The sequence below is a fragment of the Octodon degus genome, unplaced genomic scaffold (assembly GCF_000260255.1).
Source record: "Octodon degus isolate 3935 unplaced genomic scaffold, OctDeg1.0 scaffold00089, whole genome shotgun sequence".
NCBI classification, from domain to species: Eukaryota; Metazoa; Chordata; class Mammalia; order Rodentia; family Octodontidae; genus Octodon; species Octodon degus.
In genome coordinates, this window is record NW_004524665.1 from 3,864,804 (window position 1) to 3,882,051 (window position 17,248).

The following is a 17,248-nucleotide window of genomic DNA, read 5'->3' on the forward strand; positions in this document are numbered from 1 at the left end:
AGATAGCACAGTAGAATAAGCACTTGCACTTGCCTGGCAAGTGCAAGGTCCTAAGTTCAATCCCCAGTCCCGCAAAAAAAAAAAAATCTTTTATTTATTTATCTATTTACTTATTTATTTGGTACAGGGTCTTGCTATCATCTCAGGCTCATAGTGATCCTCTTATCTCAGTCTCTCCAGCGCTGGGATTACAGGCGTGCGCCACTGCTCCCAGTTTTGGTGCCCTTCACAGCACACCCAGAGTTCTAGGCCTGCAGGGCATGTGTTACCAGGAATCAACCCGGATCCTTGCACTTGCCTTAGGCACTTAGACTGCTGAGCCATCTCCCCAGCCCTATATATTGTTTATATGTGTATAGATTATTTGTATCTTTGTTTATTTATTTCTTTTCTTTCTTTTTTTTTTTTTTTTTTGAGATAGGGTCTTGCTACGCAGTTCAGGTAGACCTTGAACTCACTTTGTAGCCCAGAGCCCAGGCTGGTCTCAAACTCATGACGATTCTCCTACTTCAACCTCCAGAGTGCTGGGATTACAGGAGTACACCAACAAACCCTGGGATACTAGGCCCCGGTCTGTCTCTGTCTCTGTGCATATGTGTGTCTGTCTGTCTGTCTGTCTGTCTGTCTGTCTGTCTGTCTGTCTCTATCTCTCTCTCTCTCACCTTTGCAAGCTCATCATCTCTGACTCTCTGGCTGAGATTCTTGGGGTTTGGGTGGTACTCAGTGAACAGCGAATACCTCTGTTCCCCTTATATTTTCTCTCATTTCTATGTTGTCCCACATGGTGCCTCTTCCCCCCTGAACTGGGGTTTGAACCCAGGGCCTTCACATTGAGCTACATCTGCGGCCTTTCGTATCTCTTCCTCTGAGATGGGGGTCTCATTAAGTTGCTAAATTGTCCAGGCTGGGCTTGAACTTACAGCCTTCCTAGCCAGTGCTGGGCTTGCAGGTGTGCTGCCATCCATGTCTGGCTGCAAATGGCTTTTCGAAGTCCGGTTTTGCAACCCACCCCATCTTGACTACTTCCGGCCCCATCCCTTCCAGAAGTGTCCAGCGCTTCACCAGAACAGAGAAAACACCTGCACTCACATTAGCAGTGGGAAATGATGCATAGTGAGAGTGACAGAGGGGCTGAGAACCATTATGGGTACAGGAAGCCGATCAGCGCTTTTAGGGCACGGGTGGCCAGTGCTTGCCTGGCAGGGAATCGCCCTGTGGGGACACAGTGTTTATCTGGAGGAATAAAGCAAACATCACAGTGCTCCTTTCCTCTCTCTGAATTCTCACTCGAGGAAATCTGAAGCACCCTGCCAGCACAGGACACCTTCCCACCTGCTCTCCTGCTTGGTGCAGAGCGGGATGCCTGGCGACAGCCCTGTGGACAGCTGCCCTTGCCCCCTTCTCTGGGGAATGAGGATGTATACTTCCTGGCTGGGTCCCTGGCGGAGACTCCTGAGACAATCACCCTGAAATGCCACCTAGTCCCCAAGAGAGGTCACAGCCATGGCGAAAGCTGGCTTAAGCCCCACAGATTGTCACCAAATTGCTGGGGAACAGTGCTGTGGGACCCAGTGCCCTGGAAGAATCATGAGCAAGCCACTAGGTTCCACTCTGCCCAGCAGTTGTCAAATGCTATCTAGCTGCAGACCCTTCTTAAACATTTTGCCTGTAAGATTGTGTGTGTGTGTGTGTGTGTGTGTGTGTGTGTGTATCTGATGCATCTCGAGGTGTGCATAGGTGTGTTACACATGTGTGGACTTATGCTCTATGCATGCATGTATACAATGTGTGTGAGCCCTCGTACGTTGAACTGTGCATGGACCAGTGCTCTGTGTGCACACGTGTGTACACAGGTAATTGAAGTTGTGTGAGGGGAGCTTCCTGCAGAGCCCCTACACTTGGCCCACAACTGGCCTGGAACTACTCCTCTCCCACTGGGTGGTGGCTGCAATGCCAGGTGCTCCAGGATCCCCACAAGGACAGACAGACTCACTTAACACCTGCTGAGACCTCCAGGAGAGGCCCGAGGAGAGCGGCTGCTCCTCCTGCTGTACCGGCTCTGCTTCTGATCTTGGTAGCTTGGGTTGTTTCTTTGTTTCGGTGTTTCTAGTGCATTTTCCAGAAAGCTGGTGGCTTGGCTAATGTGGAGGAGCATCCTCTGCAGCCAAGCTAAAGCTTTGCGCCTGCTGGAGCTCATCCCCGCCCCACTGAGCTCCTCCCTCCTCTTTGCTTATCTGCAAGGAAAGTGTGGGAGGCTGAGGAATAAGACAGCGGTAGAACTGGCCTTGCAGCAGGAGGCCGAGGCAGGAGTCCTGGGGTCGGGCGAGGCTGGTACACAGGTTCTGTGGCCAGCTTTGGGAGGCCTGAGGCTGCATTTCGCTGCCTCAGGTCCAGCAATTATGGGATATTTCAGCTCTGGAGGTAGGATCGGGGCAAGAAGATGGAACTAAAGTGACGAGAGGTGGAGAGGCAGAGCTTTCCTATGTGGAATGAAGAGATGCATGGAAGGGACAGATCCCAAAACACCCACCAAACTTCCTTTAAGCATCCACTGATCAGAACTATTAAATCACGATTGTAATTTGGCCTCATATGACTAAAAGCTCAAGCCAAGCAGAGGAGCGAACACCTACAATCTCAGCACTCAGGAGGCTGAGGTAGGTGGATCAGTTCAAGGCCAGCATGGGTTAAATTGGGAGACCCTGTCTCAAAATTTTAAAAAAAGCAAAATTTGTACACAGCCAGAAAAATATAGCTAGTAAACACTGTTAAAATCAGTAAAGTTCAAATATATTGTACCAGAGATCAGAGTCTGAATAATAAATGAAAAGATTAAAAAAAGTGTGGCAAAGACATTAAACAAAATTCAAAGAAAAATAAAACAAGAGAATGGGTTGAACATTTCTTATAAAAGCAGAGAGCAAGCTATCATTTGTCTTTCACCCCTTAGATTTGCAAAGATTATCAGGTCTGAGACCCGTTGGTTGCCAGGGAGGAGGCAGGAGACACTTTCATATCTGGTTAGTAGGAAAAATGTTGTCAGCCTCGCTGGCTGTTGCGGTGGAGTCTCGGGCAGAGTATGGACTGTCCCCATCCTGCCTGCCGTCCTTCTCCCTCTAGTGCTTAGTGACAGTCACTGGTGAGCAGCAGCGCCTGGGGAGTCCAGCGAGCCACGTGGGCACACATTTCACAGAGCTCCTGGTAGATGCCGCCTTAGCATCCGCCCTGTTTCCTGGTGAGGAAATGTCCAAGAGACACAGGATCACAGATGCTCACGGCAGTGCCACGTACAGTGGTAGGAAGCAAAAGGCAGCGTGGTCTATGGCTGCGTGGCCATAGACCCTGGATGGGACATGCCGAGGATGCTGATAAACCATCTCAGTTGCTGTGGGAGACCTCTGAGCTTTTTGTGTTGTTTTAAAAAGCAAGTTTCAGGGCTAGGGATGTAGCTCAGCAGCATGAGCACCTGCCTGGCAAGTACAGGAAAAAAAAAAAAAAAAAAGATAATAATAAATAAAAGTTCTGGAACATTTCACAGGCAGTAGTAGTAAAGAAATATGAATGGGGGGTCAGGGAGATGGCTCAGTAGGATAAGCGCTTGACTGGCAAACACAAGGATCTGAGTTCAGTCCCCGGTTCCGCCAAAAAAGAAAAAGAAATATGAATTGGCAGGGAGAAAATTTTCATTTATTTCTATATGATTTTACTTTTTTTCAAGTTCTGTACAGTTTGTCTTTTTTATTAAAATAAATCTTTTAGGGGCTGGGGAGATGGCTCAGTAGAATAAGCACTTGCCTGGCAAGCACAAGGGCCTGAGTTCAATCCCCAGTTCCGCCCCCCCCAAAAAAAATAAATCTTTAAAAATTTTATTTATTTATTTGGTATACGATCTCACTATGCAGCTCAGACTCAGTGATTCTCCTGTCTTAGCCTCCCCAGCACTGGGATTACAGGCATGCACCACCAGGCCTGGTTTCAGTGGCTGGCACAGAATGTGGTACCAGGAATCAAACCTGGGTCCTTGCATTTGCCAGGCAGGTGCTTAGGCCACTAAGCTATCTCTCCAGCCCTTTTTGTTTGTTTTAAACAGGGTCTCGATATTCAGTTCAGGCTGGCCTTGAGCTCACTTTTTAGCCCAGGCTGGTCTCAAATTTACAGCAATCCTCCTGCTTCAGCCTCCAGAGTGCTAGGACTGTAGGTATATGCCACTTGCCCGGCTTGTACCATTTTTGTTGTTGTTGTTGTTTTCTTTTGTTTTTTAATTTTTTAGGAAAGGGTCTACAAGGTGTTCAAGGTCTCAGTACTAGATCAGATTCATAGTGATCCACCTGTTTACAGCCCCCCAAGAACTGGGATTACAGGTGTGCGCCACCACGCCCACCAGTCTCAATTGCTGTTTTAGCACATCCTGGGGTGAGGCCGGCATGTACCATTTTTAAAATCAAGTTAAACATGTGTTGTTGCTTGGTGGAGGGACAGAACACAGAAGACCAAGTGAGTTCCAGAAGAAATCAGGCTCCATGGGGGAGCCAGGCGCCCCAGCAAGGACCCTGGGGTTTCTAGTTCCCGAGAATCCACAGTGCAGGAAGTGGGTGAGGTGGGAGGGTCGTGGGGGTACCCCTGTCTGAGCCTGGTCAGTTCTGGCAGGTATCTGGCATAGTTGTCACCAGAATGTTTGTGTCTTTTAGGGAGTGGGGGCTGAGATAGCAGCATGCTGTATAGTCCAGGCTGCTCTTGGACTAGCTATGTAGCCCATGCTGGCCCTGGCCTTGTAGTGATCCTCCTGCCTCAGCCTCCTGAGTTCTGGGATTAGAGGTGCATAGCACCACACCCACCTCCAGAGTCACTTCTATTCCCAGCACCCTGAGTTGAATGCTTCTCTTGACCATCACAGCACCAAAGAGGTTGGAGAAGCACCTGTGGGTCAGACCCCACAGCTGTGGGCTATGGAAGTAAATTGGAGTGGAGTGTACACCCAAGATACTCCCCAGTCTTTTCCCTGAGGCCCTCCATGTGCTGGGGTGGTGGAAAAGGGGGCCTTGCCCAGGACTGCTGCCAGTGGGCTCTCACAGTGCCAGCCAGTAACAAGGGGAAGTGTCCAGGTCCCTGGGGCATTAGAGACTTTGCTCCTGCTGGTTCTGATGACATCTTTGATGTGTTTCAGGTACCGGAACTGTGTCTACACCTACAGAATCCTGCCCAGTGAGGACAAGTTCACTGTCCAGGTGAGCTGTGATGTCGTCGGGGAGGAAGGAGCACCTGTCTCCTATTGCCAGGACCTAAAGGCTGGGTGGAGTCTGTCCTCCTCCCAAAGCCCATGGGGTGGCTCTGGGGCAAAGTGTGACTGTCCCCTTGACCCTGCTCCATGACATAATGTGACTTGTGTGCCCTAAATTATCTGCATCTGTGGGGGTGAGAAACGCAGTGGTGAAGCCCAGAGTGGAGGAGAAAGATCCTCACTTGAGGTTGCACCTGCCTTGCTCTAGCTCTGTCCAGCAAGGGACAGAAAGGAGATGGCCTCACCAGAGCCCGGAAGCTCAGCAGGTGACGGCCTTACTCCGTAGAGCCCACAGCTGCCCCACAATGGTGCGTGTGGCTGCTGAGGTCACTAGCAGGATCTCATGGCTTCACAGGATGTGGGGCTGAATTTTAAAAGAAAAATCGCACTGCCCCAAGCCCAGCAAGGCCACCCGGGGCCTGGTGTGTGGGACAGACGTGAAGGACTCTGTTTGACCGCAGTGGAAGTCAGGGAAGCTATTTTTATCCCACGGCATGAAGAGAACACGGGGGTGGAGGAAAGCAGAAGGCACTGGTCTCGGCGTCCTCAGCTGGAGGGGGAGGCTGCGTGTGTGCATGCATGTGTGTATGTGGTGTGTGTACATGTGGGGTGCATGTGCATGCATTGTGTGCGTGTGCATGTGTGCATCTGCATGGGGGTGCATATGCCTGCATGTGAGCATGTGTGGGTACATTGCATGTGTGCATGTGTGAGCATGTGGGGGTGCATTGCATGTGTGTGTGCACATGTGTATGCGAGTGCACACATGTGATGTGTTGCATGTGTGTGCGTGAGGATGCATGTTGTATGCAGGTGTATGTGTGCATGTGTGTTACTGAGTCTGCAAAGATCCTGGTAAGAAGGGCAGAACAGCTGGGAGAGACAAGGTTTGGTCACCATGTCACAGAGGAGCAATGAGAGAGCTGAGGGCATTGAGTGGAAAAGAAAGTGGAAGTGAGACACGGGAGAGGAAGACCCAGCATTGGCTCCAGAGCCTGTCGGGCCTTTGATTCCAGCATGCAGGAGGCTGAGGCAGGAGCATCGCCCCGTGCACTACATAGTGAGTTCAAGGCTAGCCAGAACTATACAATGAGACTCTGTCTGAAAAAAACCCAAAACAGTTTCTGATGTGGACTCGTCACCCACATGAATGTGGCCAGTGCAGGCCCGCAGTGGGTCTCACAGCTGCCACCATACCCCAGCCTGGGATGGCGCGAACTTTCTCTCTGGCCAGTGTCCTTCCTGGGGTCCCCTGAGAGGAGTCACAACAATGCTTTAAGTTGAAAGGTGGCCAGTGCCTTAGACACTCCTCCCCAGGGTTTCTCTATTTCTTCAGAAGGGAGGAAGGTAAGTGTGACTGCGAAGGATGGACCCTGCGGCTGGCTGGCTGTGTCACTGTACCTGACCCTCACGGGGGTGCAGACTCTGTCTGTCTGAGCTTACGCCCCACCAGCCTCATACTTTTGCTGCGGCTGCTTCCTGCAATGCTGGGTCAGCCTCAGGCAGGCAGTGGCTTGGAAAGCCAGAGCCTCTGTGGGCCTCAGGGTGGCAAGAGGCTGCAGCCACGTGGGCTAAGCCATGAGTGGCGGTGGGCCTGGTGCTAGGCAGAGAAGGGTCAGGTCGCAGGCTGGACACCAGCACCATGGCTCAGCTCTTCTCTGTGGCCTTCTGGGAGAGCTGAGTGGAGAAGACCCCAAGGGTTTTCCCAGCCTCAGAGGCTACCGGGCTATGTGACTCGGCTACCCCAGAGGAGGCGCCCCTGGAGTCATGGGCACCAGCAGGCTCCCTCAGGCCACCTTAGCCAGATTACACCTTCCTATGAAAACACACGTCCTAATCGGGCATGGTGGCACATGCCTATAATTCCAGCACTTGGGAGGCCAAGGCAGCAGGATCCCAGGGAGTTTTAGGCCAACCTGGGCTCCATGGTGAGACCCTATCTCAAAAAAATAAAATCAAACAACCAAAAAAGGTACACTTCCTCAAATCAATGGCTGCAGAGGCCCCAGAAAGCAGATCTGAGCACAAGCCCAACTTAAGCCCAGTCAGAGGTTCCCAGGGAGGCTTCAGTGGTTATTAATGGCTGCTGATTTTAACTTGAGTTCCTCTTTTCGTTTTGAGGCAAAAGAAACTCTCACACATTTTCCTGGGCTTGCTTCAGTTTCTAAATAACTCAATCCCCCCCCCCCCCCGAAGTCTGTTTGGTGTCACCAGAACACAGGCCAAACACTGAGCGCAGGCCCCAGGGGCTGCTCACCCAGGCTCTTCCCAGGGGCCTTCTCATCACCCCCAGAGCCACACTCTTCTGGGGCAGTCTACACCCTGCTGCCCACTATGGCCCCATGTTGGTCCCATGGGAGGTTTGACCCTGATTCTTTTGGACATGTCTTGCTTCACCACCCCTTATTCCCAGGGTCAGGAAGACCCCGAACACTGTGGCCATGCCTTCTAACATGGGTCCACCTGGTGTGCCGTCAGGGAGGAAAAAAAGTAGGGGACATGAGAGGGCAGGGAGAAGAAAGGTAGTAGAAAAAGAGGAAAGAAGTGAGGAGAGGGAAAGAAAGAGAAGGGAGGACAGAGTCAAGAAAAAAGCTGAAAGCCGCAGGTAAGATGGTGGCAGTTTCGACTGAAGAAAAGAAAAAGCATGATGGGAGAGGTGGCCAAGCAGAGGGGGTGGAGGGGCAGGATGGAGTTGAGCTGGTCTAAAAGATTCTCAGCACTGTCCAGTGATGACAGGAAGGAGACGAACTTTACTTCACTGGAGCCCAACATTCCTCAGCTCTGGGGACTCTGTATCCTCAGAGACCCTCGTAGCCTATGGGATTGTGAAGCAGTTGTTTCACAGAATGTTCTGGAACCCTCTGTCCAACCTCAGGGAGGCCAGAGGAAGGCAGGATGCTCAGCTCCTGGGGAGAATGTGTTCTACACCCACAGGGGGTTCTCATAAATCCCGTCTCCTTTCCAGAGCTGGAAGGGGAAGTGACTTTCTTCTCAGGGAAGTGTGACCATATTGGGCCCTGACCAGTAAACTGTCCCACCCCTGCTGCCTCTAAAGAGGACCTGGGCCTTGCTTCTGGGAGAGCTTGAGGTGGCCAGCAGCTGCAGAGAGGCTGCAGGGAGAGCAGGGCAGGTGGCCTTCATACGGGTTCCATTGACAGGCACCCAAGCCAGGAGCCCAAGAGAAGCAAAGTCTCTTTAGCTCTACCCCATGCCCTGCAACACTTGCTTGCTTCCCACCAAGAAAAAAGTCAAAGATAAAAACTGCTCATGGCTAGGCATGGTGGCTCATGCCTGTAATCCCAGCACTCATGAGGCTGAGGCAGGAGAATTGCAAGTTAGAGCCCAGTCTGAGCACCTCAGTGACTAGGTGAGACCCACTACTAAAATAAAAAATAAAGCCAGGGATATAGCTCAGCAGCAGAAGTGCCTGCCTGGCAAATGAAAGGTGCTGAGTTCAATTCCTGGTACAAAAAAAAAAAAAAAAGAAAAAGAAAAAAGAAAAGAAAGAAAGCGGGCTGTAGCTCAGTGCAAATACTCTGGGTTTGACCCCCCCTCCCCAGTATATGAACAAAAAGCCTGCCTGTGATCTCCACCCCCAGGGATCTCTGTGAAGTCCCTGTGTTTCCTGAGGCCAGATCCGAGCAGGATGGGAGGTCAGGACAGCAGCATGGTGGGTGGTGGTAACACATGTTCAGATGAAAGGGGGAATTGGATGTTACCTGTCCCGTGGACTCCGACTGCTTTCCCTGGATTTAGGGGGAAGGCCTCAGGTAAGAGCCAGTCCGGAGCCCTCCGGAGGAGACGCTGTGACTTGGCCTCCTGGTCTCTGTTGCTGGCTCTCATACTGCCCTTGGTTTTGGGACATCGGAGAAGCCTGTGCTCCTGGGGCTGTTCCTCACGAGGTCGGCAGTTGGGCCTTTGTTATTAAACTCAGGAAGCGGCTGGCAGCTGTTATTGTTCTGCGTGAAATCAAGATTCCGCCCGCCTCAGGACGAAGGATGTGGCTGGAGTGTGGCTTCCTGAAGTCACACAGGAGGGGACTGAAAGGCTCAGGCCTCAGACGGTAGTGTGGCCAGAGCCACAGGACAGCAGGACACAGGGTTCCTTTTTGTCATGACCACCACATCCTAGGAGCTTGGTGTTTTGTTTCATTTTGAGACAGGGTCTCCCTGTGTAGTCCAGGCTGGCCTTGAACTCACAGGCATCCTCCTGCCTCAGCTTCCCAAGTGCTGGGGTTACAGGCATGTACCACCATGCCTGGCCTCACCTCGCATGGCTTTAATATTCAATTTAAAATTTACATTTGCTGCTTGGAAATTCTCCTGGGAGACCCCAGACCTCTGTGTTAGGATACTTGTGGCTGTAATATAGGGGAAAGAAACTCCCAACCTGAAAGACATCTGCAACGAGTTTGTGTTCTCTAAAATTGAAGAATAAATTTTAGGAACAACAGAGGTTAAGAGCAGAATGTATTTATTGAGGGAAAGAAAGCTTTTGTCTGAGAGAGGGACAGAAGGGGACCCACACCAAGCACTCTACCTTTTCTAGGGGTTTTTTGTTTTTTCCAGGATATATAATTTATTACATGAATTACTGTGTATCATGAGAACTTCACGTACATATTTTATTCTTTTTTTTTCTTTGACATAATTTTATTGATAAACAAATAGCAATGAGACAGTTTCAAATCAAATCAGTAGGACAGTTTCAATAATTAACACACTGCATACATTCTTCCTAGTGGTTAATTGCTGTACAAGATGCGGACATGATATCCTATTTACAAACACCATTAGAACAAATCACTCTATTCATTAAGAGAATGTAACTATATATCTATCCTAGCCACTTTGAATACACAGATACAAAATGGACATTCATCTGTATCCCCTTTTTTTGTTAAGTTCCGTTATTTGAATATTATAGGTGTGTAAACTCAGCAAAATATTCTAAAGGAGTCCAGTAGCCCATAATAGTATTGGGTCTTCCGCTTGACTGGCAATGTCAGAAATTGTTGACCCAAGTCCCCAACAGCTCAACATAACAGCATGGCTTTCCTTCTTATATTTCGTTTTTCTAGGGGTTTTGCAGAGTAAAACCACAAGGTGAGGTGGGTCTAAGGTGGGAAACTCGAGAATGCCCAAGGTGGGCATGAGGTGGGACAAATCTGTGGTCAACCAATAAGATCACAGGCATGATTGCTTAGGTATAATTGATTACGTCAGGATCAAATGGGGAAGCGAGTCGGAGCACGAGGAGCATGAATAGGGAACAAGGGGCTTTTCCTGCGGGGGGGGGGGGGTCACTTAGTGACTCTTCCTAGCTTTTTCAAGGTGACTGATGCCTATTTAGAATATCACTCCCGGATGCCCATCCCTAGGAAGGTGTGTGGCTGCATGTTTCATCTTTTGTCCTGAGGCCTGCCCACGGAGGAAATGCCTGTCTCTCCGCAGCTGCGAGGTCTCTTGGCTTCCCTGCTGGCTCCTTGAGGGCCCGGCCTGACTCACTGTCCATGGCGTTGCTCTCTAACTCAGCTGCCTACAACAGCTGCAGGGAACAGAAAACCCTACTTCACTACTTGAAGAAGGTATTAATTATCTCGCAAAACAGGAAGTCTAGAGCTAGAGCAGCTCCAGGCTGCTGAATTCTGCTTCCCCCAGTGGCACCAGCGGGCACTCCGGTTTGTTTCACTTTTCTGTGCTTCCACCTTCACGTTAGCTGCACTCCCCAGCCGCTTCTCTTATGGTTGCAAGATGGCAGCAGGGACACCAGCTATCATATTCCATGACAAACTCTAATGACAGAGATAGGGCCGTTTCATCCTAAGACAGATCGGCTCTTCCTAGAAGCCCCATGGAAGGCTTCACTCACGTCTCGTTGGTTGCACTTGCATTCTGTTACCTGGTCAAACCCCACCAACTCCTGAGACAAGCTGTGTCAGCCCTGTGTCATGGGAGGCAACACAAAGGGAAAGGGGCTGACCATCTAGGCAGAGGGGACCCAACGTCTGCAGCACAGAGAAGCAGGATCAAGGTGGTCAGCATGATGGGAACAATATGGGACCAGTCACTTGAGGTGCAGATGACACATAGCATAGGATTTCACTCAGAACTCTGCAAGAACCCTGGGAAAGGACTGGGCACCCCACAGCCACACAGAGAGAGGAACAAAGGTACCTGGGCACAAAGGACGTGTTCCCCAGAAGAACAGAGAAAAAAGGGGATTTGGCTTTCTAGAGAGGTTTTGGGAAAGAAACCAGTCAAGGTAGAAGAAGAGCAGATTCAAAAACCAAAGGGAAAACAGGGTGTGGCAGTGCATACCTGTAATAGCAGCACTCGGGAGGCGGAGGCAGGAGGATCACCCCGGGTCCAAACCCAGCCTGAACTGCATGGGGAGACTCTACCTCAAAATACAAAAATAAAAGCAGGCACAGTGGCACACACCTTCAATCCCAGACACTCAGGAGGCAGAGGCAGGAGGATCACGAGGTCAAAGCCAGTTGGGGCAAGTTCATAGGAACCTTCTCAACACTAAAAAATCACAAAGGCTTGGAAGTATAGTTCCGTGGTAGAGAGCATTTGTGCTGCATGCGCGAGGCCCTGGGTTCAATCACTGCTACTGGAAAAAAACTGACCATCAAGTTTTAGGCCACACTCAGTGGAATAAGTGGTTGCCTGGCAAGCGCAAGGGCCTGAGTTCAATCCCTGGTTCCGCCAAAAATAAAAAAAAAATTTTAAGCTACAAAAGGCTAGGAGCCATGGTCTGACACGGGCAGCTTTGCACTCTCTCTCCTCTGTCGTACCTCACCCACCCTTAAGAACTCCTCTGTGTCAAAATCCACAGGCTCTGATCCTTTTTTTTTTTTTAATTTTATTTTTTATTTATGTGTGTGTGTGTGTGTGGCCGCTCAGCCCACCAGGGGGCGGGGCTGGCTGGCATGTGGTGCTGGGGGATCGAACAGCGGTCCCTGTGCTTTGCCAAGCTTGTTCCAAGTAGGTGCTTTAGACCACTGAGCCATCTCGCCAGCCCCTCTGATCCTTTTCTCCAATGCTGACCCAAGAAACACTTGGGCGATCCCTGGTTTCCCATGCCTGTGGGCCAGGAGGCATCGATTTCCTTTCCAGGCAGGGTGATTCACTCCGGTCCTCTGCCCTGCAGCCTGGGCTAATGGGATCAGAGCCTTTCTCCAAGGAAATCCCTTGTCCTCCTGAGAAGCCAGGGATCACTCCATAAGAACAGCATCCTGCCCTCCCTTTGGCACCCTGGAGCCCCTCCCCCTCCTTTATATGTAAGCATCCAATCTGTTTGCTTGTTTGCTTTGCAAGGCTGGGGCTTAGCCCCCTAGGTTTGCTCATACTAGGCAAGAGCTGTACTACAGAGCCCCATCCCAGCCCCAGCCTTTGGGTCTTTGTCACTTGAGCTATTTTTTGTCTATCCTGATGCTGTTCCAAGCACACAGTGAGTTTGAATAAACACTGCTCAAGCTGGGTGCAGGGGTGCATGCCTGTGATCCTGGTGCTCAGGGAGGCTGAGGCAGTTGGGCCCAGGCTGTGGAACAGGCTCGCCATTGCTGGTATTCAAGCCCCGGTCTTTGAACGAGACACAAGAGGACCCTGCTTCTGAGCACAGTTAGTGGTACAGCCACATGTTCTCCTGGGTTCAGTCACAGTCAGAATGGCTCGCTATAGAGATTCCAGCCAGTTACTGCACACATTTATTCTTCAGCTACCCACCCACCACCCATTCATCCATCTACCCATCTGTCCATCCATCCATCCACACATGCATCCATCATCCATCCATCCACACATCCATCCATCCATCCATCCGTCCGTCCGTCTCTCCATTCCTTCCTGCAACCCTTCCTCCCTCCCTGCACCCATCCATCCATATGGGAACTGAAGATACAAGTTCAGCCCCCCAGACTCTTCCCCACTCTTGCACTGTTCCCCTGGGCCCAGATGAGTATGTGTTGAAGGAGAGGTGATCCAGGGAACTTCTACGGTAGAAGTGCTTCCCCTCAGGTGGTTGGAATGAGTGGCCAGCTGATCCCAAAAAGAGGTTACCTGGGAATTCCGCTCCCACCTTACTCTCCCCAAGGTTTCCCCACCCTGTGTGTGCCCTCGCCTGTGGGGTGCCAGCACAGGATGTGGGGTTCATGCACATCTGTTAAAGGAATGGCCCACTCTGCTTACCACTGGGGCGCACATAGCCTCACTAAGTTAGCCTTCCCCTCTTACACTTGGCAAAGGTGTCCTTCACTTTGAACACCTTCTCCTCAAATAGGGACATACTTAGTAGGTGATCCATGAGTCATTTGTACAGAGAAACACAGCATAGCTGGGCGGAGCGGTATAGGTCTCTAATCCCACCACTCGGGAGGCTGAGGCAGGAGGAGCACCATGAGTTTGAGTGTACTCTGGGCTCCATAGTGAGTTCAAGGCCTGCCTGGGCTGCACAGGGAGACCCTGAGTGAGGCCAACAATCACTAATACAGAGTTATCCCAAGGTCAACCTGGACTGCACCATTGTGAGACCCCAGGGAGGGGGAACCACAAGAGCGGAGACCTTGTCTGTCTTGCAGCACTAGCAAGCACCTGGAACACAGTAGATGCTCAGTGACCCTTTGTTAAATGACGGAATACCCGGTGCTCACTTGAGGCAGGGACACAGGGGAGCCTCTCATCTGAGGAAGGGGCAGGGAATGAAACCTCCAAAGCCCACCTGCTCCAGCCTTCCCTGGTTCTGAGCAGGGGACATTCAGGGCCAGTGCCTCATTGCTGCAAGGAAGTATGGGTACAAGAAGGTGCCAGGACAGGGAGGGAGCTGCTCAGGGCTAGGCCACATCTCAAATCAGGACACTGCATGGTTGCAGCACCCCTGGGGTTACCACAAGCTGTGGTACACACACACACACACACACACACATACACACACACATACACACACACATACATACACACCCCTCAAGCTTCAGCTGGAAGCCAGGACCTTTGCTGGAGTGAGAGGGGTTGGTGGTGGGGAGACGGGAGACTCTCAGCAGCTACCCCTTCTGGGCCTGGGTCCATTCTTTAACCCACCCTGTACCCAGGTCCCTCTCTGTCCAGTCTCCCCACCTTTGTGTGGGTGCAGGGTGCAATGCCCTCCTTCCTGCTGGAGGGACAAAAGCAGGGAGACATAACCTGGACCCCAGGTGAAAAGGGGTGTACAGGAAATGCCGAAAAGAGTAATGAAAGGAGTCCCAAACTGCTCTGTGCACTCAGCCTCCCAGAGGACATTTTACTCTTGTTTAACATTTTTCTTCGTTTGGTTTTCTGAGGCAGGGTCTCACCCCATTCGTAGTTCAGGCTGACCTTGAACTCTTACGTAGTTCTGGCTGGCTTCAAACTCACAGCGATCCTCCTGCCTCAGCCTCCTGAGTACAGGGATTACAGACATGTGCCATCTTGCCTAGTTTAATGTTTTTCTTTTCTTTGGATTGAAGAGAATGACTGCTGGTCAGTATTTGTCATCTCTGTCTTTTGTTGTAGGAAAATAGTAAGCAAGAGCCAGCATGGTAGTGCACACCTGTAATCCCAGCACGTGGGAGGCTGAGGCATGAGAATCATTGTGAGTTCAAGACCAGCGGGGGCTGCAAAGTGAGCTCAAGGCCAGTCTGAACTGCATAGCCAGACTCTGTTTCAAAAGAGACCCCCCCAAAAAAAAGCAAGGGTAAGGACATTCAGAACGAAAAAAATGAACCAGAAAGAAAATCACTGACCCTGAGACAAGTTTCCCTTCTTAGAAAATTTATCAATGTAGCCGTTTCTCTAAAATTTAACTTTAGAATCTGTAATATATTTGTTATGTTAAAAATAGCGTGAAAGACCACACGTTAAGTGCTCACCCAGGCATTCCGAGCAGGCTGACAGGTCTAGTGCAGCTCCAGAGAAGAAAGTACCAACTGTGTGGCAGTCGTTGGGCGGGCCAGCCCAGCCAACTGTGTCTGATTTTAACAGCCCTGGTTGAGGCCGGTGAGTGCGGCGTAGGAGCAGAGAGCGCAGGCTGAGCAAGTCGTCCACAAAGTTTGGAACCCGAGAGGGCTTGGATTTGGCTTTCTGTAGATTTCGGAATGACGATGTCTCCGACATGGAGCTCAAATCAAAACACAAAATCCTGTTTCCCATACCCGTGGCGCATGGGGGCGGCGGTGATCTTCCATCCGATGCTGTAGGTGCACGTGTGACTCCACTGTGACCCGGCCCGTGTGACCAGGCGCAGTGTTTCCCACGTGGGAAAGAGCTTGGGTGCTGGAGCGCGGCAGCGCTGAGATCGAACGCTCCAGCGTAGCTAACAGCACAGCATCCGAAGCCCGAGTCGTCGCGGCACCCGGCGCCGCCCCAGCGCTGCTCTCTTCTTCCGCAGTGTCCCCTCAGCGGAGCACACGCTGCCCCTCACCCCCCCCCCATTCCTGCACTGTTCCCTGTGGTCTTAGACGTCAAGGTCACCCTGATCCCCTTCCTGCGGGACTCTCAAGAGCTGGGGCGTCCCGTGGCCACCAGGCACTTACAGGCCAACTGTGAATTTTATGTTTTGTGTCTAATGTTTTAAAATTTAAAACATCTTTTATCTATTTATTTGGCACATGATCTTACTACGCAGCTCGGGCTCCACAGTGATCCTCCTGTCTCAGCCTCCCCAGAGCTGAGACTACAGGCGTGCCCCACCACACCCGGTCTTGGTGGCTGGTATGGTGTGCCCAGAACCAGCTAGCGTGGCATGTAGTACTGGAGATCCAACCCAGGTCCTTGCACTTGCCAGGCAGGTGCTCAGACCACTGAGCGATCTCCCCAGTCCCTCTAATTTGAATTTGAGATGTGCCAGGAGTGATTATTTTGGGTTTTTTCAGTGCTGGGGAGGGAGTCCAGGGCCTTGTGCATGCAGGCCAGTGCCCTACCACAGAGCTACATCCCCAGCCCTGGGTCTCAAGGATGCAGTACATAACAGGAAGGAAGAAGGGTGGGGGAAAAGAAAACGTGTACCATTCTGATGTTTATGTTGTATTGAAGTTTTAATATATTGGACATATTAAAGTTTGAGATTTAAAAAAAACAATGACTGCTTGCCAGGCATGGTGACACATACCTCTGCTTTCAGCACTTGGGAGGCTGAGGCAGGAGGATCACTGTGTGTTCAAGGCCAGCCTGAGCTACATAGTAAGACCCTGTCTCAAATAAATAAGTAAAAATTAAAAAGCATGCTAACAAAATGGAAGTGCAGGGACCACACACAGAGAGAAACTTGCCCTTACTTTCCCCGTCCACTGTGGGACTCAGCCCTGCACCACTGTCTGTACCTTCGATGGAGCCTGCCCCAGAGGCAGCTTTGTCTACAATTGGTTTTGCAAAGAGAATTTTATGAGAATCCAAGCGAAGCACTCGGCAGAGGAGCAAGGCTTTGATTCTTAGGCTTGAGCCTGCGGGCCAGCCTGGGATGAGCAGGCATCCCAGGGCAACCAAGGACCCAGGTGTGCAGCCTTTGTCACCTCCACATGGTCAGCAGAGACCTGGAATTCTGACATCACCTCTGGGTGGAGGTGGGGGTTCAGAGGCCCTGCGTTCTTCCCATCAGCCTGTGCATGTGATGGGTGTCTCATTACCATCTTAGGTCCCCACCTTGGGTTATGATTTTAATATGCTAATAAAGTAAGTAGCTATAGGTTACTTTAGTTTCTTCTTGTAATTGTAATTTTGCTTTGTTTTATTTTGAGGTTTTTTGTTTGTTTTAATAAGACAAAGTCTTGCCAGGGATATAACTCAGCAGTATAAGTACCTGCCTGGCAAGCACAAGGGTCCTGAGTTCTATCCCTGGTACCACAAAAAAAAAAAGTCTTGTTATGTAGTCCAGGCTGGTCTGGTGGCAATCCTCCTGTCTCAGCCTCCTGAGTGCTAGAATTATAGGCATGTACCACCATGCCTGGCAAATACTGGG

General features: G+C 50.8%; 1 protein-coding gene across 2 annotated transcripts in view; it reads left to right on the forward strand.

Annotated features, from left to right (window-relative positions):
- Inpp5d (inositol polyphosphate-5-phosphatase D) overlaps nucleotides 1-17,248 on the forward strand; it is a 94,426-nt gene that overhangs the window by 10,958 nt on the left and 66,220 nt on the right. For both annotated transcript variants that reach the window (XM_004637402.2, XM_023722222.1), the window contains exon 2: nucleotides 5,165-5,225. In XM_004637402.2, the coding sequence (XP_004637459.2) occupies nucleotides 5,165-5,225 (61 nt within the window). The remainder of the gene's footprint in view (nucleotides 1-5,164; nucleotides 5,226-17,248) is intronic.